General features: G+C 43.5%; 1 protein-coding gene across 2 annotated transcripts in view; it reads left to right on the top strand.

Moving 5' to 3' along the window:
- Positions 1-20,316, top strand: part of LOC138292822 (uridine-cytidine kinase 2) — a 102,282-nt gene extending 81,966 nt beyond the window's left edge. The window contains exons 4-7 of one of the 2 annotated variants that reach the window (XM_069231618.1): positions 2,284-2,426; positions 7,416-7,513; positions 7,994-8,042; positions 19,889-20,316. In XM_069231618.1, coding sequence (XP_069087719.1) covers positions 2,284-2,426; positions 7,416-7,513; positions 7,994-8,042; positions 19,889-20,028 — 430 coding nt within the window. In that variant the 3' untranslated portion in view covers positions 20,029-20,316. The remainder of the gene's footprint in view (positions 1-2,283; positions 2,427-7,415; positions 7,514-7,993; positions 8,043-19,888) is intronic. The other variant, XM_069231619.1, reaches the window with a different exon arrangement.
- Positions 20,317-22,652: the final 2,336 nt, after the last annotated feature.

Here is a 22,652-nt window from a genome sequence, read left to right as displayed (position 1 = left end):
GAGGGTGGGGACGTTGTACAGTGAAGCAGGTTGACAGTTTCTCTTCAGCCAGTGTCCCTCATAAGACCCCTGTTGAGCTTGAAAACGCAGGGAGATCCTTTCAGCAATGTTGGCTTTCGCCCCTGACTTCCTCTACCCACCTCATCAGCACTTCCAACTTATAGCCACTTCAAACTTCGCCTCACCGAATCAGAATACATGCCATTCAAAGAACTGGGTTGTCCCAAAAATATAAGCCCGCTCGCATCTCGAGTATATTGTCGAATATAATTTGATGTGACGGCGTCTGTATAAGAGTGAAGGAGTTGAGTGAATTCACTAGTTAGGCGGGGGAGGAGGGGGTGTATTAATTTGTTGTATCAATAAGAATAAGGTCGTCATCTGAGTTGGTGCTGGTTGCTCTGTGGTACAAGAGCTAGTACGTGCTACAATCGGTGCTTACTTTGTATATATATATCTATATCATTTCTCATTCTCCTTCTTCTCCTTTTTCCTTTTTCCTTTTTCTCCTTCTTTTTCCTTTTTCTCCTTCTCCTTCTTTTTCCTTTTTCTCCTTCTCCTTCTTTTTCCTTTTTTCCTTCTTCTTTTTCCTTTTTTTCCTTCTCCTTTTTTTTCCTTCTCCTTCTTTTTTTGTCTTTTTTTCCCCCTTTTTTTTTTTTTTTTTTTTCTTCAACACGCTACCCCCTCCCCTTCCGCACAGCGACGTCACAGAAGTCCGAGTCAACTGTTGTAATGATTGGGCTGCTCGTCTCCAGTGTCTCGCCTGGTCTGTTTTGGCTACCATATATGGCATTGCGAGGAGTGAATGGATTGCCCTGTAGTCCCCCACAGTGTCCATTATCGTCAATAATACTGTTCTGGGATCCGGTTACAGTGGGATACCTACCACCCGTCCTTTTGTCTGATGATTGACACACATTATGCCTGTGTCCCTGGTGAAAAGCACCTGGGTTGGACCCACAGCGCAGACATGCTGGGTTGTGGGCCCTGCCCATGCGCCAGAGGCGTTCAGGCGAGTGATAAACCCTTTGGAAGTATTTGAATTGGACAAGGCGTATTCACTTTGCTATTGCTAACTTATTCAGTGGCATCATTGTCTCAACCCAGTCATCGTCGAGGGCCCCTAAATCTTCCTCCCACTTCGACTTCAGCGCACCCAGAAGGTCGGGTGCGTTTTTGACCACGGATTTGTAGAGCCGAGAAGTCCCACCCCTACCAAGATCGTCCGTCACTAATTTGCATTTGTGAGTTGAATTCAGGAAGCGACCTGAGCCTGTCTTTATAGCGCTCTAAAGCATCAATTAGCTGCAGGTAGTGGTAGAACTGGGAGGGGTGAAGACAGAAGTACTCTGCCAGCTCCGGGAAGGAGCGCATATGGCTATCCCTCCAGACATCTCCCAGAGTGGAGGTGCTGATTAGGCCACACAGTCAGAATCCGTCCATCGATGCAGTGTCTGCTAACCACGTCCCATGCCACAGAGGGGTGACTCCCGTAAGTGTGCCATACGTGGAGCGCAGAATGCCAAGAACTGATGAGGACCTGGGTTACCGGTAGGCGAGAGAGCAAGGGGCCCCAACCGTACAGCAAGGAGAGCAGACCGTGGGGCTGGAGGAGCGTGATTTTCAGTCTGTGTGTTCCGGGTCCCCTGTGTCTGCCCGGAACCCTTTGGCTACTTCTTCAGTCAAGTTTTCTCACTGCCAAATTGGGTATTCATCTCTTGCCTAATGCCTTTGGCTGTTTTCGTGTATCTTTCAGCCCCCACTTTAGTGATTGCATTGAACTGCGTGAGGGACTACTTCCTACTAGGGAGTCTTTAAACACAGAGAAGACACCCTGTACTAAAGTGCCTGTGGCGCATGTGTGAGCATATCAAACCCAGACCTCTTTACATAATCCGTGCTTGTTTTGGCTGTTAAAATACTTGTAGAACTTGTGCGATTGTGTGAGTTGTTGAAACATTTGGTCAGTGATGAAGTACACAGCAAGCAATGAACGAACATAAGGCTATAACGTGGTTATTGGTACACCTTCAGTCTGCAGTGTTATGCATGACCCCTGGAGATCTTCCTAACATGAAAGCCACGGGGCAATGTGCTTGCGTAGCATCCACAATGGATGCTTGGCAAAATGGAATGAGACTGTTCGCCCAACCCCTTTATTTTTGCAGTGCAGTGAGTAGATTGGAGCACTTGCAGTCTAGCTCTAATACCAAGATGACCTACTAGCTACTAACCAAATGAAAGTGCTGACATTTTTGTTTCTTTCTTTCTGGGGTGCATAAGGAAAGAAGAGAGCATCACGGTGTACCCTGCGGATGTGGTGCTGTTCGAGGGCATCTTGGCCTTCTACGTGCAGGACATCCGCGACATGTTTCAGATGAAGTTGTTTGTGGACACTGACGCGGACACAAGGCTGTCCCGCCGTGGTACGTGTCTGATTCCTTCCTGCTGTTTGTTTAGAAGTAATGAGAACCGTCTGGGATCCTGTTATTCACACATCCTGTAATGTTTAATTCTGGTAACTGTCATCTCAAGCTTGGTGGCTTTTAATCTGACATGCAGGTGGTTGATGTCATGAGGTCTACTGTGGCAGAAGAAGCAGCACGCAGTGACACCGACATTCACCAATACTTCACTTAGCTATTGTTATAGAGTAGAGCACTTGTGCATTTTGTAATCATTTTATTGACTTATGATGGCAGTGTATTTGCACCTCGAGGTTAGTTGAAACAGACCATTCTGTAATGCAGTGAATTTGATAAATGTCTCTATTGTCTTCATTTGTCATATGACGTACAAGAAGGGCTGCAGACGGGACATTATTGAATCTCGAATACAAACACACTGAACATGAATTTTGTGAGTAAGTGTTCCCCCACCCCTCCCCCTTCAACGCCCGGACAACCCTGCCAGGACGCATACCAAAAGAAAGTGGGTGAATTGTACAGATCTCAAGTTCCCATCTTCAATAACTAAATGCAGGCTGATGAGAATAGGTCCCTGTTTTCAATGTTAATCAATAGCTTATTTAAATTTACAATAAAATAAATACCTTGTATACACTGGCATATTGAGTACAATCTGAACAAGTGCAAGAATATTTTAGATTCACATACTTCATTTTCTTAACTTGAGACGTGGGGCCAGCTGTACAAAGCCCTTTTGCATTTCTTAACAGTCTGAATCGGTATTTCGGGCTGTCAAGAAATGCAAAACAGCCTTTTCTGATGTACAAAGTCCTTTAGGAAATCGCAGAGTGCGATTTCTACCCTACAGAAATTGCAGTCCCCAGAATAGGCACCTGCAAATAGGGATTTCTTATTTGCGATTCCTATTCTGATGTACAAAGCATTTCCCAAATGCAGTTTCGGCTTTTAGGAAATGCAATTACCATCGACTTGAAGTCAATGGTAATCATGTGCAACTTAAAAAAATAAATAAAAAAAAAGCCCCCAAATGCATGGGCATGTGTGCTCTACATGTGCACCAAGGAGGTCCTTTTGCCCATTGTCATCCTTGGTTTTGCATTTCCAAAATAGCAATTTGGGAAATGCAAAACCAGCTCATTGACAAAAATGCAATGGGATTCCTTATTTGCGATTTCCTAATAGCGATTCCTATTTTGTCGGGATCGCAGTTAGGAAATCTGTATCTATCTGCATATCTGTTTGCATTTCTTGAATAGCGATTTCTATGAAATCGCGATTTAGGAAATGCAAAATTGCAATTTAGTACATTTGATCCTTCGTCCCTTCCCAAGTAACACTTCCTCATTGAATGAAAACAATCCACAACTATATTAACACCACCAACAAAGATTAAAGAAGAATTCCTTCTCGCACTAGGAGAGGTTCACTAAGCCTTGCCTGTGCTTTAGAGCGCTATTCACAGTAGCTTCTGGGGTGAGGCTTAAGGTTGAGAGGTTTATTGTACGGACCTTATCTCAGCAGCTTGGCATTCCAAACCTCCAATTTAACCCAAATCCTCACTACCCTAATTTCTTATGAAATTCCTTTGAATAGATATTTGATCCACCCAGAAAAGAATGGAGCACGATGTAACTTCCATTGCTGGTGGCAAGATCTGCAAATCTCCACATTACCCACGATTCCGCTTGAAGAGATACCCTAGGATTCAATCCAGTGGATTAGTTAGCTCCCTGGTTCTTTAGTAATCTCTGAATATTTCACCTGGTCCGTTAATTTGTAAAACATGTTCCACTCAATGGCTGCCATGTTGTTCCCATTTAAACGTTATCACGTAGCTGCACCAAATTATGCAGCTGTAGCATTGATTTTAAATACTTATTTTTACAACAGATGGATGACACTTTTTGACTGTTTTTTTGATGAAACTTTGGCACTGGGGACGTGGTTGGCAGGGACCCAGTGCACTTAGTCAGTGTTCTCTCCCCCCCGACCCCCCCCCCCCCCCAAAAAAAAACCCTGTACAATTGTTTCCCCAATTGGCAAATCCTTTAGCACCCTTACCAAGTCACTTGTAAATGGTACCTTGGGCATGAGGCTGTAGAACAAATTGTGCCATCTTAAGGGACCACTCTCCAAGCACAAGACAAGCTGCCATTGCAGACTGCATGTCCCAGACAAAAGTGAAAACACGAAATGTCCCTGAACACTGCATACAACATATGCAAGTCACCCCTACAGCAGCCCTTACAGCCCTAAGGCAGAGTGAATTGTTAGATGTGAGGGCATTCCTGCAAGAGCTCACACACCTCTGCTTTGTCTCTGTCAATTCTCAGACCTAGTAATGGCCAGGGAAGCCATTATAAATGCCTGTGCTGGACACTGGTCAATAGGAATTCCCCAGCTACATGATGGCTTCACTGAAGATAGGGATGTTTGTTATTAAACATTTCATATTGATAAGCCCACACAGGTTCCAGTGATGGCTTTATCAATACATGCACCTAGAGGGCACCTTAGAGGTGCTTCCTGAAACCCTACCAGCCTCTGGTGTGCTTGCTGACTGGTTTCTGCCAGCCTGCCACCGAGACAGTTCTGGGCCCCATAGGGTAAGCCTTCTGCTCTCAGGAGGCCCAGAACAAAAGCCTTCCCAGGAAGAGGGTGTAACACCCCCACCCACAGGATGACCTGCTGATTCGCCTTCCTAAGGCGGCAAGCCTCAAAGGGCTGCTGCCTTTGAAATGTGAATCTGGCTCCCCTCACAGGTGAGGAAGCTGCCTATGCTGTCAAGAGTCCACTTGGCACCTGGACAGGCGGGAGAATTAGCTAGTCCGGTAGGCGTGCCTCCTCAGGCTAGTACCACCTCAAAGGTGGGCTACTGCAAGGTGAACACAGCATTTTAAAGGTAGCCATCTTTGTGATGGCATACCTAGGAATTCTGGGACGGGATTGTGCCTACTTTCCACAGGAAGGGGTCCTATAGTGGGTGTAGTGACCCCAAGGGTCAGTAGCTTATTGGCTACTACCCTACACCCCTCTCACCCTCCCCTAAATTCAGTATTTAGGGGAGCACCTGACACCAGAGAAGCAGATCCTTTTGGCCTAAGAAGACCAAGGACACATCTTCTGCTGTTGCAGCTCTTCAGAGAAGAATCAGCCGACCTTGTACCAACCCCGCCAGCCTGTCTGTATCCCCGATTGAAATCCGCACCAAAGTAGACTCATCCTGCAGCTGTGACTCCAGAAACCTGGGAGGAGTGCCTGACTTTGAAAAAGACTCACAACCTCCAATGAACAGTGGACCTGTTCTCCAGCCAATTCCAAAAGAAGGGAATCTGAAGCCTCTGGAACCACCAAAACCTGACACCTGAGATCACCATTGCACCCTCCATCTCAGACCTGAGTTGAAGTGGCCACTGTTGCCAAAAAGATTCCCCAGCCCTCCAGAGTCAGTCATCATGGTTTCACCGCTTCTGGACTACCGGACTCCTGCAAGCCTCTGCATGCATCCCCCCTCTACTGCGACCACTCCGGTCAGAAAAACCCGACACTAAGACACCTTGGCACCTGTTGTCCCTGAGCAGTGGAGAAGAGGACCAAAGGTGCTTAAGTGTGCTCAAGCATCATGAAGCCTGAGCCCTGCTGGTTCAGTCCAACTGGCCTTCTGGCTGGAACCTGCAGCCTCTTTTCGCAGTGACTGATCTCCATAGGAACGCATTTGGCACCCAACGCTGTCTTGCACTCTGCACCCAGCCACCCCCGTGCTGCTGAGGTTGTACTGCTGGTGCTGCCTTGGACCTTGCCCACTAACAAAACCAATCTCTCCTTACTGAAGCATTAATCTAGTGGTAACCGTGAAGTGGACTGGCAACGTACCAGAGTCTGGTGTCCAAAAAACGTAGCTACTATTGCACTTCACATTCAAATGTTTCTTTCTACAGTTTTGAATCCTCAAATTGTACGCCATCTCAACCTGACCTATGCTTTTAAAATCTGGCATGAAAAATCAAAGATCACAACCTCTTCCTTTTTGAGGCAAGGCAATACAACCTAACATTACTTAATCTCTTCTAGTTTTATCAACCCCACCAAACATCTGCATGAACTCACACATTTATCCCCCACTGCCCCCAAACTAAGGTTCACACATCTAATTCAGAACTGTAAGCTACCACAGACTGGAGTGAATTGTTTAAGCGCACAAGACCAATCCCAATACCCAACAATAACACCGGACTAAACACTAACCTTGGGTTCTAGAGCAGCATACTGCCCTGCTTAATGCACTTAAGTGCTTTGCCATGGGTAGTAAGCGCTAGATCAATGCAGTTGCAAGGGAATATAATGCAAAATAATACAAAAAATGGATGGAGGGCAAAGAGACCCAAATAACGGACATCAATGGCTGGTTCCTGGAGTACTCTGATAATGTGCATGTTGAAGCAGACTGTGACTTTTAGACAAATAAATACATGTTGTACAGTGGCTAAACCGAAGTTTCATTTACCTCAACAGGGTTCACTCATGTATAAAATCAAATGTGTATTAAAATGTGTGCAAGTCTACTAATTTTGACTTTTTAAAATCTCAATTTTAGACCAAATTTGTTCGAATTTATCGTACCTCCAGAAATACGTTTTTAAACTTTTAGATTCTCTGCAGTTCAAAGGCTTATTCCATAAATTTGCTACGTACTACTAACTGTAGGTCCAGATAACATGAGTATCTGGCGTTTAGAGGAGACGGGTGCTAAATCAAGCATCTGTAGGCTTACTTCAAAAGCAAATCAAAGCACAAGGGTGTTTAAGGTATAATGGTTTGTGGTAGAAATAATTCTTCTGATTCACATATTTCAACCCAGCCTCGTGATATTAGAATATTATAAGATTAAATATTTGTTTACATTGTCTCAAAATCGCTGGTGTAGAAAATTCCTGGTGTAGATTGCTGCTTAATCCATTCATCCTCCTTGGTCTGTCCTCCCTGCAGTGTTAAGAGACATCAATGAGCGAGGCAGAGACCTGGAGCAGATTCTCAACCAATACATCACCTTTGTGAAGCCAGCCTTCGAGGAGTTCTGCCTGCCAGTGAGTTGCAGGAGCTTGGGCTATATTTACTGAATGACATGAGACTGGGAGCAGAATGAGCGAAGTCCATTCAAGTGGCTTTAAACGAATGGTTTTCCAAGTAATGTACAGAAGTCTGAATGTGACTGCTTATCCTTTGGTAAGCGGTAGCACAACTGACCCGGCGGGTCTGTTGGCAATTAATTGTTCTGTTGTAAAAACTGGCTCTTGTAGATAGAAAGGACGTTTGAAGGGCAGGTAGGTTGGAGAGTTTAATATGGATGTGCTGAAGGAGGGTCTAGACCGCGTTTTTTGGCAAACTGGAATCTCACAATGTTGACGGGAGTGGGCTGGCCGGAAGAGTTCATAGGATAGATGCTGTGTGTTTACAAGCCGGCGATTAAGAAAGGGGATTGCAGGCAATTCTGAAGTTGTATGGTGGAACTGTGCAGCAAGAGAAAGTAAGGCTTGAGTTCTTTGATCTTGTCCTTTGTCTTTTAGACCAAGAAGTATGCAGACGTCATCATTCCACGTGGAGCAGATAATGTAGGTGAGTGGCATAGTTTGTGTGTGTGTATGTATGTATGTATGTATGTGTATATATATATATATATATATATATATATATATATATATATATTCAATGGCATGTGTAGCTGCAGATACACATGCTGTGCACATCCCACCATCTAGTGTTGGGCTCGGAGTGTTACAAGTTGTTTTTCTTCGAAGAAGTCTTTTTCGAGTCACGAGATCGAGGGACTCCTCCCCTTTCGGCTCCATTGCGCATGGGCGTCGACTCCATCTTAGATTGTTTTCTTTCCGCCATCTGGTTCGGACGTGTTCCTTTTCGCTCCGCGTTTCGGTTCGGAAAGTTAGTTAAAATCTTGGAAAATTCAACGGTATTGTTTGCGTTCGGTATCGGGTTAGTTACAACAGATCGACACCGAATTTTGAAGAGCTCCGGTGGCCCTTTGGGGTTTTCGATTCCCCGGCGGGGCCTGATCGGCCCGACCACGTGCGTCTTCAAGGCTAATGGAACGGATCCCATTCCGCTTCTGCCCCAAATGTCACAACAAGTATCCTTATACAGATCAGCATCTGGTCTGTAATTTGTGTTTGTCTCCAGAACACAAAGAGGATACCTGTGAGAGGCCTGTCGAGCGTTTCGGTCGAGGAAGACGTTAAGAGACCGAAGAGCAAGAAGACTACAAATGGCGTCGGCGCCGACAGGACAAAAACACTTGGCGAAAGAAGAAACCTTCTCCATCGAGGACTCGGACGAGGTCGATCCCGAACAGACGCCGAAAACCGTGAGTAAGATGTCGATACACAAAACTCACGAAAAAACCACTAAAGCCCAGGGGACGCCACCGCCAGCAGGCCATGGCTTAACCCGAAAAATAGGTGACTGACCATCGGCACCGAAAAAGGGCACGCATGTGTCGAAGTCATCCGACTCCGGTCGAGATACCGGCACAGAGCAGACTCGACACCGGATCAGAGCAATCTCGGCACTGAGAGGGCGGCACCGAAACGAGTCGGCACCGAGAGATCAGTACGCCGAAGATCAAAAAAGTGTCATCTGAACCGAAAAAGACAGCCGAAAAAGTTTCCATACCGAAACATCTGGCCTCTGAACCGAAATCAAGTTCCTACACAGAGGAACAGGGCCTGTCCTCACAAATGCAAGGACACAGATTCGGACAGGAACTAGAGACAATAGAGCCAGATTACACTCAAAGAAGGCTCCACATTCAAAAAGACACAGGGAAGATCAGTACTCTTCCCCCAATTCGAATGAAAAGAAAACTTGCCTTCCAAGAGAAAGACAAGCCGCCACAGGCAAAGGTGGCAAGACAAGTAACCCCACCACCATCTCCACAACGCTCACCGCAACCATCACCGGTAGCCACTCCACCAATGATGCAGTCCCCAACTCATACTGGAATGAGTCGGGATGATCCCGACGCATGGGATCTTTATGATGCGCCGGTATCAGATAAGTCCCGACTGTTATCCAGCGAGACCGTCACCACCTGAGGACAGTACAGCCTACACACAGGTGGTGTCAAGAGCAGCGGCGTTTCATAATGTCACTCTGCATGCAGAACCTATCGAGGATGACTTTTTATTTAACACACTATCGTCCACACATAGCCAGTACCAGACTCCCTATGCTACCGGGAATGCTGAAACACTCCAAACAAGTGTTTCAGGAGCCTGTGAAGGGCAGGGCCATTACTCCAAGGGTGGAGAAGAAGTACAAACCGCCACCAACAGACCCTGTGTACATCACGCAGCAATAAACACCAGACTCGGTGGTAGTAGGGGCAGCTCGCAAGAGAGAGAACTCACACACCTCAGGAGACTCACCACCTCCAGACAAGGAGAGTCGCAAGTTCGACGCTGCGGGGAAAAGGGTTGCGGCACAAGCAGCCAACCAGTGGCGCATTGCTAACTCACAGGCCTTGCTGGCTAGATATGATAGGGCTCCTTGGGACGAAATGCAACATTTCATAGAACACATGCCCAAAGAGTTCCAAAAGAGCACAACAAGTGGTGGAGGAAGGACAGAGTATCTCAAACAATCAGATACGGTCAGCAATGGATGCAGCGGACACAGCTGCTAGGACTGTAAATGCAGCAGTCACCATACAGAGACACGCATGGCTGCGTACATCAGGATTCAAGCCGGAAATACAACAAGCCGCGCTGAATATGCCATTTAACGGACAGCAGTTGTTTGGGCCGGAGATGGACAGTGCTATCGAAAAACTAAAAAAAGACAGATACGGCCAAAGCCATGGGCGCACTCTACTCCCCACAGAGCAGCAGCACTTTTCGGAAATCACAGTTTCGAGGGGGGTTTCGGGGATAGAGCACATAACCCTCAACCTCACAAACAAGGCCCACTTATCAGAGTCAATATCAGCGGGTAGGTTTTCGGGGACAATATAGAGGGGGACAGTTCCCAAAGAGTAGAGGGAAGTTCCAGAGTCCCAAAACTCCACAAAATAAACAGTGACTTCAACATCACAAATCCCCAACACAACACCAGTGGGGGGGGGAGACTAACCAAGTTCTACAAACACTGGGAAGAAATAACAGATACGTGGGTCCTAGCCATTATCCAGCATGGTTATTGCATAGAATTTCTACAATTCCCTCCAAATGTCCCACCGAAAACACACAACATGTCCAAGCAACACATGGAACTCTTACAACTGGAGGTCCAAGCTTTGTTGCAAAAAGATGCTATAGAGATAGTACCAATTCATCAAAGAGGAACAGGAGTTTACTCCCTGTACTTTCTCATACCCAAAAAAGACAAAACTCTAAGACCTATATTAGATCTCGGAACACTAAACATCTGCATCAAATCAGATCACTTTCACATGGTGACACTGCAAGACGTGATCCCACTGCTCAGACAAGACTACATGACAACACTAGACCTAAAGGATGCATATTTCCATATACCTATACATCCTTCCCACAGAAAGTACTTAAGGTTTGTATTCTAAGGAGTACATTACCAGTTCAAAGTGTTGACATTCGGGATAACATCAGCGCCAAGAGTTTTTACAAAATGCCTGGCAGTAGTGGCTGCTCCTATCAGAAGGCAGCAAATACATGTGTTCCCGTACCTAGACGATTGGTTAATCAAAACCAATACGCAACAACGGTGTTCACAACACACAAAGTATGTCATAGAAACCCTTCACAAACTAGGTTTCTCACTCAACTACAAGTCACACCTACAACCGTGTCAAATACAACAATACTTAGGAGCAACAATCAACCCAACAAAAGGGATTGCCACTCCAAGTCCACAAAGGGTACAGGCATTTCAAAACGTAATACAAGCCATGCACCCAAAACAAAAGATACAGGTAAAATTAGTGATGAAACTACTAGGCACGATGTCCTCATGCATAGCCATTGTCCCAAACGGAAGTTTGCACATGCGGGCCTTACAACAGTGCCTAGCATCACAATGGTCACAGGCACAGGGTCAACTTCAAGATCTAGTGTTGATAGACCGCCAAACATACACCTCGCTTCAATGGTGGAACACTATAAATTTAAACAAAGGGCGGCCTTTTCAAGACCCAGTGCCTCAATACGTAATAACGGATGCCTCCATGATAGGGTGAGGAGCACACCTCAACCAACACAGCATCCAAGGACAATGGGACACTCAGCAGAGACCGTTTCACATGAATCACTTAGAACTACTAGCAGTATTTCTAGCGCTGAAAGCATTTCAACCTATAATAACCCACAAACACATTCTTGTCAAAACGGACAACATGACAACGATGTATTATCTGAACAAACAGGGAGGAACACACTAGACACAGCTGTGTCTCCTGGCACAGAAAATATGGCATTGGGCGATTCACAACCACATTCACCTAATAGCGTAGTTTATACCTGGAATTCAAAACTAGTTAGCAGACAATCTCTCTCGGGATCACCAACAGATCCACGAATGGGAAATTCATCCCCAAATACTAAAAACGTACTTCCAAAGGTGGGGAACACCGCAAATAGACCTATTTGCAACAAAAGAAAACACAAAATGCCAAAACTTCGCATCCAGGTACCCACAGGCTCACTGTCAGGGCAGTGCGTTATGGATGAGTTGGTCCGGGATATTTGCATACGCTTCCCCCCCCCTCTCCCACTCCTTCCATATCTAGTAAACAAATTGAGTCAAAACAAACTCAAACTCATACTAATAGCACCAACTAGGGCAAGACAACCTTGGTACACAACACTACTAGACCTCTCAGTAGTGCCCCATATCAAGCTACCAAACAGACCAGATCTGTTAACTCAACACAAACAGATCAGACACCCAAATCCAGCATCGCTGAATCTAGCAATTTGGCTCCTGAAGTCTTAGAATTCGGGCACCTAGACCTTACACAGGTGTATGGATGTCATAAAACAAGCTAGGAAACCAACCACAAGACATTGCTATGCAAATAAGTGGAAAAGATTTGTTTATTACTGCCATAATAATCATTCAACCATTACACGCATCTGCTAAAGACATCGTCAGCTACCTACTGCACTTACAAAAGTCAAAGTTAGCTTTTTCATCCATTAAAATACATCTCACCGCAATTTCAGCTTATCTGCAAATCGCGCACTCAACTTCATTATTCAGGGTCCCAGTCATAAAAGCATTTATGGAGGGTCTGAAAAGAATTATCCCACCAAGAACACCACCAGTTCCTTCGTGGAATCTCAACATTGTCTTAACACGACTTATGGGTCCACCTTTTGAACCCATGCACTTGTGTGACATACAGTACTTAACATGGAAAGTAGCTTTTCTGATAGCTATCACATCTCTCAGAAGAGTAAGTGAAATACAAGCATTTACTATACAAGAACCCTTTATTCAGATACATAAGTATAAAGTAGTTCTACGAACAAATCCTAAATTCTTACCTAAAGTCATATCACCGTTCCACTTAAATCAAACAGTGGAACTCCCAGTATTCTTTCCAGAACCAGATTTGGTAGCTGAGAGAGCATTACATACATTAGACATTAAAAGGGCACTAATGTACTACATAGATAGAACGAAACAAATTTGCAAAACAAAACATTTGTTCGTTGCATTCCAAAAACCTCAAACAGGGAATCCAATATCCAAACAAGGCATTGCCAGATGGATAGTTAAATGTATTCAAACCTGTTATATAAAAGCAAAAAGAGAACTGCCTATTACACCAAAGGCACACTCCACTAGAAAGAAAGGTGCTACCATGGCCTTTCTCGGAAACATACCAATGACTGAAATATGTAAGGCAGCCACATGGTCTACGCCTCATACATTTACCAAACATTACTGCGTGGATGTGTTAACACAGCAAGCCACAGTAGGACAAGCAGTATTACAGACTTTATTTCAAACAACTTCAACTTCTACAGGCTGAACTACCGCTTTTGGGGAGATAACTGCTTACTAGTCTATGCACAGCATGTGTATCTGCAGCTACACATGCCATCGAACGGAAAATGTCACTTACCCAGTGTACATTTGTTCGTGGCATGAGACGGTGCAGATTCACATGCGCCCTCCCACCTCCCCGGGAGCCTGTAGCCGTTTTAAGTTGAGAAAAAATTAGATTTGTAAATTTGTAAATATATTACTTTTAAACACATTATGTACATACATATTTACTCCATTGCATGGGCACTATTACTATATACACAACGCCTACCTCACCCTCTGCGGGGAAAACAATCTAAGATGGAGTCAACGCCCATGCGCAATGAAGCTGAAAGGGGAGGATTCCCTCGATCTTGTGACTCGAAAAAGACTTCTTCGAAGAAAAACAACTTGTAACACTCCTAGCCCAACACTAGATGGCGGGATGTGCACAGCATGTGAATCTGCAGCGTCTCATGCCACGAACAGATGTACACTGGGTAAGTGACATTTTCCATATTTTCGAGGTGGAGATTGAAGTTTATAATCATACGTTGTGGACCATTCATGTAGGAGTCAGAGCGAACGTGTGTTTTTTTTTTTTTTTTTTTTTTTAATCAAAGAATTGTATGATTTTATTAGATATTGAGTACAAATACTTTGGAAAACCTTTGATATAATAAGTCTTTAGCACCATCCTGTGGGTTTTATTTACTAATATTGTTACTGTGAGCCCTTTCATGGTTAATGTTGGTGTGGTTTCCTCTGGGTTTGGCCTCCTAACTCAGTTTAAGGCTTTACCTGTAAAGGTATTGGGAACTGGGCACTCTCAGACTATGCAAAATATCAGAATCATTCAGCGTTCCTCCTCCTGTTGCTTGTGTTCTATTGGTATATTGTCTTCATACACACACCTGTTTCGCTCAGGCCTTCTATGACTTCTAACTTGTTGAAGGCCGTGACATAAACTAAAAATGAAGCTCATCCTCCATGTTTGGGCATTTTTGAAGAAGGGGAGAGTACCCAATAGAAAGGACACCTCTAGAAACCATGGTGACCCAGTCCCTAAGCTGTCTGAGGCAAAATGGGCCTGCTGTTTTTACTAACAAATTGCAGTTAACTTTACGGACAAAGAAGAAATCGTCATTGCTGAATATAATCTGTTAGTATGCTTTAAACTGATTATTAGACGAGGAAAACGCTATAGACTATATTGGATTGCCCCAGAGAGCTCAGTAAAACATAACATTTTTGAAAATCTGTACCGCTAACAGAGTTCGAGAACGGCTTGGATGTCTTTAGAAGAGCAGTGGGATGAGGCACACCACATTAAAATGGTTTTCACTGTCTGATTGGGAGAGAAAATGGGCTTGGCCCCCAAACTGAGCGACCCTCATTATTGAGTTAGATAGTTGATGGAAAAAAATTGTCTGCCATTTGCAAATGGTAGCAGTTTTGAACTTGTACAGACAGGCTGTTTAAGTGTTTTTTCAAAGTATGAAAGCTTGCATGGATTTGATCTTTCTGCAGGCAATGTTTGTGATCATTCTTCCCTCCTCCATCTCTCCTTTTTACTCCTCCCAAACCTCATTTTACTAATATGAACTCCCAAATAACACTTTCTAGACTGTTCCCTCTTCTATCCCTCCATTATCCTCTTCTATCCCTCCATTATCCTCTTCTATCCCTCCATTATCCTCTTCAATCCAACTAACAGACTTGCATCTCCGCCACTCAAATTAACTCCTGTTTCCTTACACTAATCCTTTTGGGTTTCAAAGTAGTGTGCTGCTCGTCTGAAAGCACTTTGTATTTATATAGCGCTTACTACCACTGACAAGACAATTACAACACCTGAAAACACCCCAGCAGACCATAAAACTGGCCCACAGCCAGCCATAAAACCAGCCCATACACTGACCTGTCGGAGCAGCCCACCCGGCTCTACCTACTTGCCCAATAGGCCAGTGCAGCCATGATGGTTTGAGGGTTTTCCTTGTGAACCGGTGACGAGCCTGCACATGTTATCCTGGGACTGCCTCTGTATTTGTAAAGTTAGCGTTAACCGGAAAATATGTTGTTCCAGTGCCACAGAGACCCTGGACTGTTAGTTTCTAAAGGTTTACTTTAATAAAAGTTTATTTTGGATTCCAGTAAGACTAATTTAGGTAGGGTGACTGGGTCTTGCATATCTATGCATGCTCACTCTATAGGTTGCATTGTTTTTTCTTTCATCTTAACTTTAAATATCTGCTTGTTTCACAATTTGTGCAAAGGTTCTACAGGTTAACATGTCAAGTTTTCAAAGTAGTCTGCTAGTTTCCATTTCAGAAGTAGTATTAGTCCCATTGTGGATTTTATTTTTTGTGCACAGCTCGTTGACAAACTTCTGCAATGGGTAACAAACAATGCTGTACCCACCTCAGAAACACTCAAATATGTATGGCTGTGTTTATGCGCAAATTGAAAAATATTTTGTTCTCAAATAAAACTGCAGTATACTCCATTGTTCTTTATTTCACTTTTAACATTCATAAAGAATGATTTGGGAGTCAGTTTTTCCTCTGCGCATTGTTTTCCGTCTTCCAGTTACAGAGTTGTTACTTTGTGTGAGCCAAGAAGCGCATGGCTTTTTAATATATTGAACGCAATGTTGATTGTATCAGCACTGTTTTTAATTGGTTTCTTAGTGTGTAGGCGGCATGCATCCTTGCACTTGCTTCTTTGTATGCGGTGGGAGGTACTTCAGGCTCGCGAGAAATGTCAGCCGAACAGTAAAGACAAGACAAGGACTCGATCTGGTCAGTGGCGTAGCGTGTGGGGTGCAGGGGGGGCCGGCCGCACCGGGCGCAACATCTTGGAAGAGACTAAATCCACGGGTTAGGGGGCGCAAATTACTTGCCTTGCCCCGGGTGCTGACAACCCACGCTACGCCACTGGATCTGGTCAGTAATTTAAAGTTGTGCCTTTTGGGCATGTGTAGATTGAAAGACTGCTTTGAATACCCTTGTTTTTTTCATGATCTTTGATTTTCTTGAATGATGGGATGAGGTAGCTGTAGTACATTAAGTTCTCTATGTGAGGAACAGTCTGTCAGCTGGGCAGATGTGACCTCCATATTTGTTGGTCTTCTTGGAAATCATCCTATCAACAGAGCAGCCCATCTCCCTTATTTCAACATCCAACAGGGTTGTGATGCTAGTATTGGGTCTCTAATTTATTATTTGGATCTTATTTTCTCATCTTATTGCTCTAATTATAGCTGTTAAGGTCCGATTGGCACAAAAGAACATAATTTGGGATTGTGTTATTTATATTTTACCTTGCAGTACATTTAGTGATTGGTGGACCCTTCATCAGTTGTATTCAGTCAGAACCTTGGTGTTGACTTTCACTTTGGTGTCTTTCTAAGGACTTGGAACTACAAAAAATTGTTACCTTTCTCCAGTATCTCATTGCTACTGGAACTTAGTTGTAACTGAGCTTTGAAAAAAGCTTACATATCTCCGCTTAGCTTATTTGTCATTTCTTCATGTGTGTTCTGTGATAGAGCAATGAAAATTATAGTGACCATGCAAAAACATTATTCTTCGACAAAGGAGAAACTAAGCCACCATCAGTTAATTGCTTATGCATATTACATTGCATACTACATGATTAATTGCCTTATATTTGACATTGCCGAAATTCGTAATTTTGTTCTAGCACAATATCCTGTTTCTACCTCTGCCCCCAAAGTTAGGTGAAATTTATTTGAGTTTTAAGAACTCTAATCAGATCTCCTTAATCACTAAGTTGATGATTTTTTTTTTAACATCCCGTAATTAGAGATCCTTTCAGTAGCATCGTTAAAACGACTGTGTTCAAGATAGTTGGTCATACCGTAGCTTGCAAAAATTTCAGTACAAAGTACCTGGTTTTGGGAAAAATGTGTGCATGAAAGATTTGGATCTCTGCATGTTGGAATATCTGGATCACCTTCAAGGTGCAAGCCTGGAGCATAGATGCTGTAATTTCCTCCCATTAGTCTTGCAGTAGCTCTATTCCAGAGATACAGTAATTTTTTTTGTCTTCATGTTACTTCTTTCGAGAGATGCAAATGATAGAATATCAAACTGGGGTGAAAAATATTCAGTGTTACCAGGATCCCTTGACTTTCATGGAATTAAGCACATTTTTCTAGGGACTGTAGTCTTGTTTCATTTAGTGTAATTGACCTGAACCAACAACTGTGCTAGTGCAGGGTCCTCAGTTAAGTTATCGGTTTAGGAGAAGACGTTCCACTTAACGGGGAGAAATCCCTGCTGTTTCACTGGATCAATGGATCTTAGACATTGGCTGAGATTAACCGGGAGCTGCACATTAATTCAAATAGTCATCACAAACTCAATTTTATTTTAAGTCAATAATGACTTATGTAAGGGTATTTTTTTTTTGTTTTTTGTTTTTTTTGGGGGGGGGGGTGGGTTTATTAATCAAACCTTTTTGGTATTTCATCTTTGATTCGGTATTTATATTCATCAATATCAGTGATCAGTTTTTGTCAGAATCAGAAATAAGCTAACAAAAAATCATAAGTGCATTAAGCATGTTCCATGAAGGAAAGCATCCCTTTTCTGGGAATGAGGATGATTGAAAGGGTGTCGGAACCCAAAATGATTTGCAATTAGAGAGAGCAATCAGCATAATACTTTAGTATCACAACATTAGCTCAGTAGTTCAATAATAAATCAAAGCAGAACCTCCCATAAAGAATTTCGGGAAACAGTCTCAGCATATGGCATGGACAACGGAAATGGTAAATGAAAGACTGGTGGAACCTACTCTAGGAACATGGATTATTATAGACCGGATAATCTAAGCTTTTGCAACACGTTGCTTCTTTTTTCTTCAGCAAGGCAATTGGCTTTCAATGTCATCATGGGAACAGGAATACATTTAGTCTTCTCGCCAGAAATACAATACCCACAGGCAGCAATGTTAGAACATTTTTATGAAATAGTTTACTCTCGTAAGCTTTCTGACCATTTGTTTGTCTTTAGGGAATGGCATCTTAAAGCATAAGCTTGTACATTACCACACTAAAAGTAAAATTGCTTATTCATTACTCTACAGTTTTCATCATGTAAGTACAAATATTTGCAAAGTAAAATGAAAACATTTTATGCTACTTTTTTTTTTTCTTTATGAAAATAAATCTATGAGAAGGTCATCAAATAAACATGTTGGATAGATTCAGCATTCGCTCAACATTCCTTATGCCAGTCAATCTGTCAGAAAATGTTGCTTCAGCTATCCAGGCCTAGTACGTGTAAATGTGGTTTTCTATTCTAATTTTAAAAGCACTTGGTCAGATTACAAGGCTGGGGGTCTGAAGACATGTTTGCTGTTGGACTGCCGCAACTGTGACTGTCCAATTGACACATTACGCGGTCGGCAGTCAGACCTGCCAACCTCACGCCATGATTGGTGATACCGAAGAGCTGACGGTGGTGCAAGTTGGAATCATCCGGGGTGGCGCTGAAGTCGGCACTGCCCTGCTGATTACAAACTTGTTCTCTGCCAGCCTTTTCATGGTGGTTCAACAGCCTTGAAAAGGCTGGCGGAGAACAAGTGCAGGAGGCCTCTCATCCAGCACCTTAGATATGCGCACTGTCTGCTCTGCAGACAGTGCGCATTTCAAGGGTGCTGGTGCCCCCTGCATGTGACAGCATTGCCTCCAGCTCTATTATGAGTCTGCGACAATGCTGCCACGCCTTTCCCACTGGGCTGATGGGCCGGCAGGAAGGTTGACCGCATGGCTGCGACCACCCCGTCGGAGTTTGGCAGACAGGTGTTGTCTGCAAAACTCCTAATCAGCCCTTATTTTCTTTAAAACCTACGTGTTAATTCTGCACATTATTGCATTGTTTTTCACGACATTTAAAACATGTTTGCACCTGAAAACAATGCTTTACAAAGGTAAAGCACAGAACTGCAAAGGTTGTGGCCTGGTGACATGAAGTCGTCCAGTAACCTTTCCTTAAAAGTTGAAAATGCCTTTTTGAACAGTCCTGCATTGCTTGTGATGTCCAGGCCTGTTAGTCAGCTTGGTACGTGACCTGAGAATGTACGCTGATCAGGGTGAGTGCACCACATTAGAGTAAATTCACATAAGTGAAATACGGGCCTATGCACAGCTTTCAAAACATTTAATTTGGTGTTATGCCCTTTCAGGGAAATCTATACTTTAAGCTTGCATTAAGGAGCTGCAATCAATACAGTTGAAAGCGCCTGCCTCCTTCAATGAGGGCTATTTTTTAGCTATTCATTTTTCATGTGAGCTATGCAGGTTTCCTTATGCCACTGCTAATTCAATCCCATACTTGCTGATGTTTTTTTAAAAAATTCTTTATTCTGTTAATAAAGATATACGTCACTCTTTGTGTCGCCTATCACAGTTGCCATCAACCTAATCGTCCAGCACATTCAAGACATTCTCAATGGCGGGCTGAGCAAGCGGCACAACCACCACTACACCAATGGATACAGCAGCCCCCGCGACCGACAGCTCTCGGAGTCCAGCAGCCGGCCGCACTGACGCCTGCCCATCCGGGGCTGGGAGTGACGGAAAAAGGTGGTGCCTGAAAATGTTCTCCCCCCTCACGTGTACAGACTTTCTACGCAATGGTGTATTTAGCTTTAAAGAACTCTAACACCAATTCCAATGTTATGATTTTCCTTTTTTTCCTTTGTGGGTTTTTCTAAATTATTTTAGGTGTGCCAACGCTTGAATTAACAATTTGACTACTGCTGGTAAACCTAACTGTCAAAACCCGCTGTACAGCTTGACATCTGTTTTTCAGTTATAAATGTACATATAAAAGAACATCTATTTTTGTGTAAATGTAAGATATTGTATAGTTATGTGCCAGAAGTGTTTTTCAGTCCCTGGCGCTGCTGCTGGTGTTTCACCTGGTGGTGCTGAGGTTGCTGGCAGGATGGGGATGAAATCATTATTTTGGATTTGTGCCATCCATCCGTCTACAGTTCATTGCAAAGAATATGTAGGTGAGCGTAACGCGAATGAACAGGATTATGTTGATGAACTAACGGTTGTGTGTCAATATATTTATTTCCTCTTTGTGATCTATGCACTCACGTCTCAGTTTTGCAGCTTCGTGTCAGTATGATGCCTTGCATGATTTTGGGTGAAGTAAGCAATGTGTGTTGGGGTGGGGGGGCTTTGGAACGTAAGGGGGGAGTTTTTCTCATTGTATTTTTTTTTTTTTTTTTTTTTAAACTTTATTTAATTTGTTTATAATAGTCGACGAAGCAGTCCAGAATGGTTACCCAGTTCTTTCATTTATCTCCCTTCAAGACCCTCCCTTTTGTGGCTCCATCAGTGAATGTTTCTTTTTGTGAACTAGAGCACACATCGTTTTAGGTGATCAATCTTGCAAGTGGAGCCTTCCCCATCTTTTTAAATTGATATAATTCCGATACAACGTCCTTATACATAAATGGTTTATCCTTACTTTTTTGTAAATATTCAGAATTGTGTTGTAAATATATTGCAGCGGCTTTGTAATGAAAGTTCTCCTCATTCCTGGCCATGAATTTTAAGGATCGCAATTTTTTCAAATGGCACTTAATAGACGTTTGCAGATTTTGGAAGCTGGCCGTGTCTAAAGTCTCTTGCTTAACACTGTTTTTCACTGAGCTGAAGTGCAGTGCTTTTATAGGTCTTTCTTACTGTTCCTCAGTTTATGCTACGTACTTAAGGCTCATCGCTCAATACGAGTGTATCCCAGAAAGGGATTGTAAGCTTTTTTTGATCTTTCTCCGGGGTATGCCCTGTAAAACTGGTTTTACTGATTCGACTCTTTAAAAGCATGAACCTACTGGATTCCACAAAGGAGTGTTCATAGGGTGTCAGGACTGGGCAGGGCACAGCATTGATTACAGGTTACCTGTCTGGTAATAAAAGGAGCCCTTGGCTGGCCTGTTTTCTCTGTGTACGCGGTGACAGGCTACCACACCCTTGCCTCAGAACCTATGGGAAACTCCTCAATTTCGACATGGCTTTTCTGTTTGTTTTATGTGTGGAAGGTGCGGCAGAGCTCTGGGGTTGTTTAGAGGCCTGCTCTGTCCAGAGTCTGTCAGCTTCACATTGCAGTGCTTGCCTCGTGTTTTTGCTCTGGCAGCACACTGCCTGTGTCCGCAGAGGAGCAGGTTGTCTTCCGCTGTTTCCCACCTCTCCTAGTCACTGATCGGGGATCTCTGTAGGGCTTGGAGGAGCCATTTGGATTTGTGGTTGGGCAAGTATTGCAGATTACACATGTGGACTGGTAGAACCATCCGGTCATCTCTGGCTGAGCAGTCTTTACTCTTTGAAAGCTGATAGTTTCCATCTTTGCTGTGGTCTAGCTATAGGACATTTCTAGCTCTCTGAATCCTAAAGACACCAACCGCTGTAAAACAAATTTCACTGCCCTGTTCAGTTCCATAAATCTTTCTAAAATCGTGTTCTCGATTTACCACCCTGTTTCCTTATCTTGAAGTGCCCCAATAGGAAGAACCTTTTTGTTGCACACGCTTTAACACAGAAATTATTTTATCTTAGTGTGCAGGGAAGGATGGTTTTCATCCAAGCCAACTTCAGCGTTCTTTAGTGTTGTGTGTTTTTTTTTTTTTTTGTTTGTTTTTTTTTTTTTTAAATCATGGTCTTGTTACATTTAACATAAACTGTTGGGTCGTGCTGGGCTGTGATTAAACTCCGTTTATATTGTAAACTTTGTCTTATGTAGAAAGTGAACGTCTGCACAATTGTACCTGTCTCCTCCTAAAATATGTTCAGCCTGGAAGGGAAATGGTCGCACCCCAATGACATCGGATATGGGTACGACCCTGACCACCTAGTTGTTGTATAGTGGCATTCACATTTGTATCAAAGACTGGGTTTGCCACTTTGTGGGGATTCTTTAAATTGTATAACAATCTTTCATATAACTACCTTCTTTCATAGATCTGTGCAGACAATGTAGCTTGCCTAGAGCTCTGCTGGTTTTGAGGATCGCTCACGACTTTGACCAGTGGGTCTACTTCGAAAGCTAGTGCTTGTATGGAGGTTCTGTTCGGTTTAGAATCTGGAAGGTTCAGTTGGGCAGGATCTCTTTGTATCGTCCCTCGCTTTCAGAAACAAAACTGGCTTGGTCATTCCAA

This window comes from Pleurodeles waltl, chromosome 4_2, assembly GCF_031143425.1.
Source record: "Pleurodeles waltl isolate 20211129_DDA chromosome 4_2, aPleWal1.hap1.20221129, whole genome shotgun sequence".
In the NCBI taxonomy this organism is placed as follows: Eukaryota; Metazoa; Chordata; class Amphibia; order Caudata; family Salamandridae; genus Pleurodeles; species Pleurodeles waltl.
This window is presented reverse-complemented; position numbering and strand designations above follow the sequence as displayed.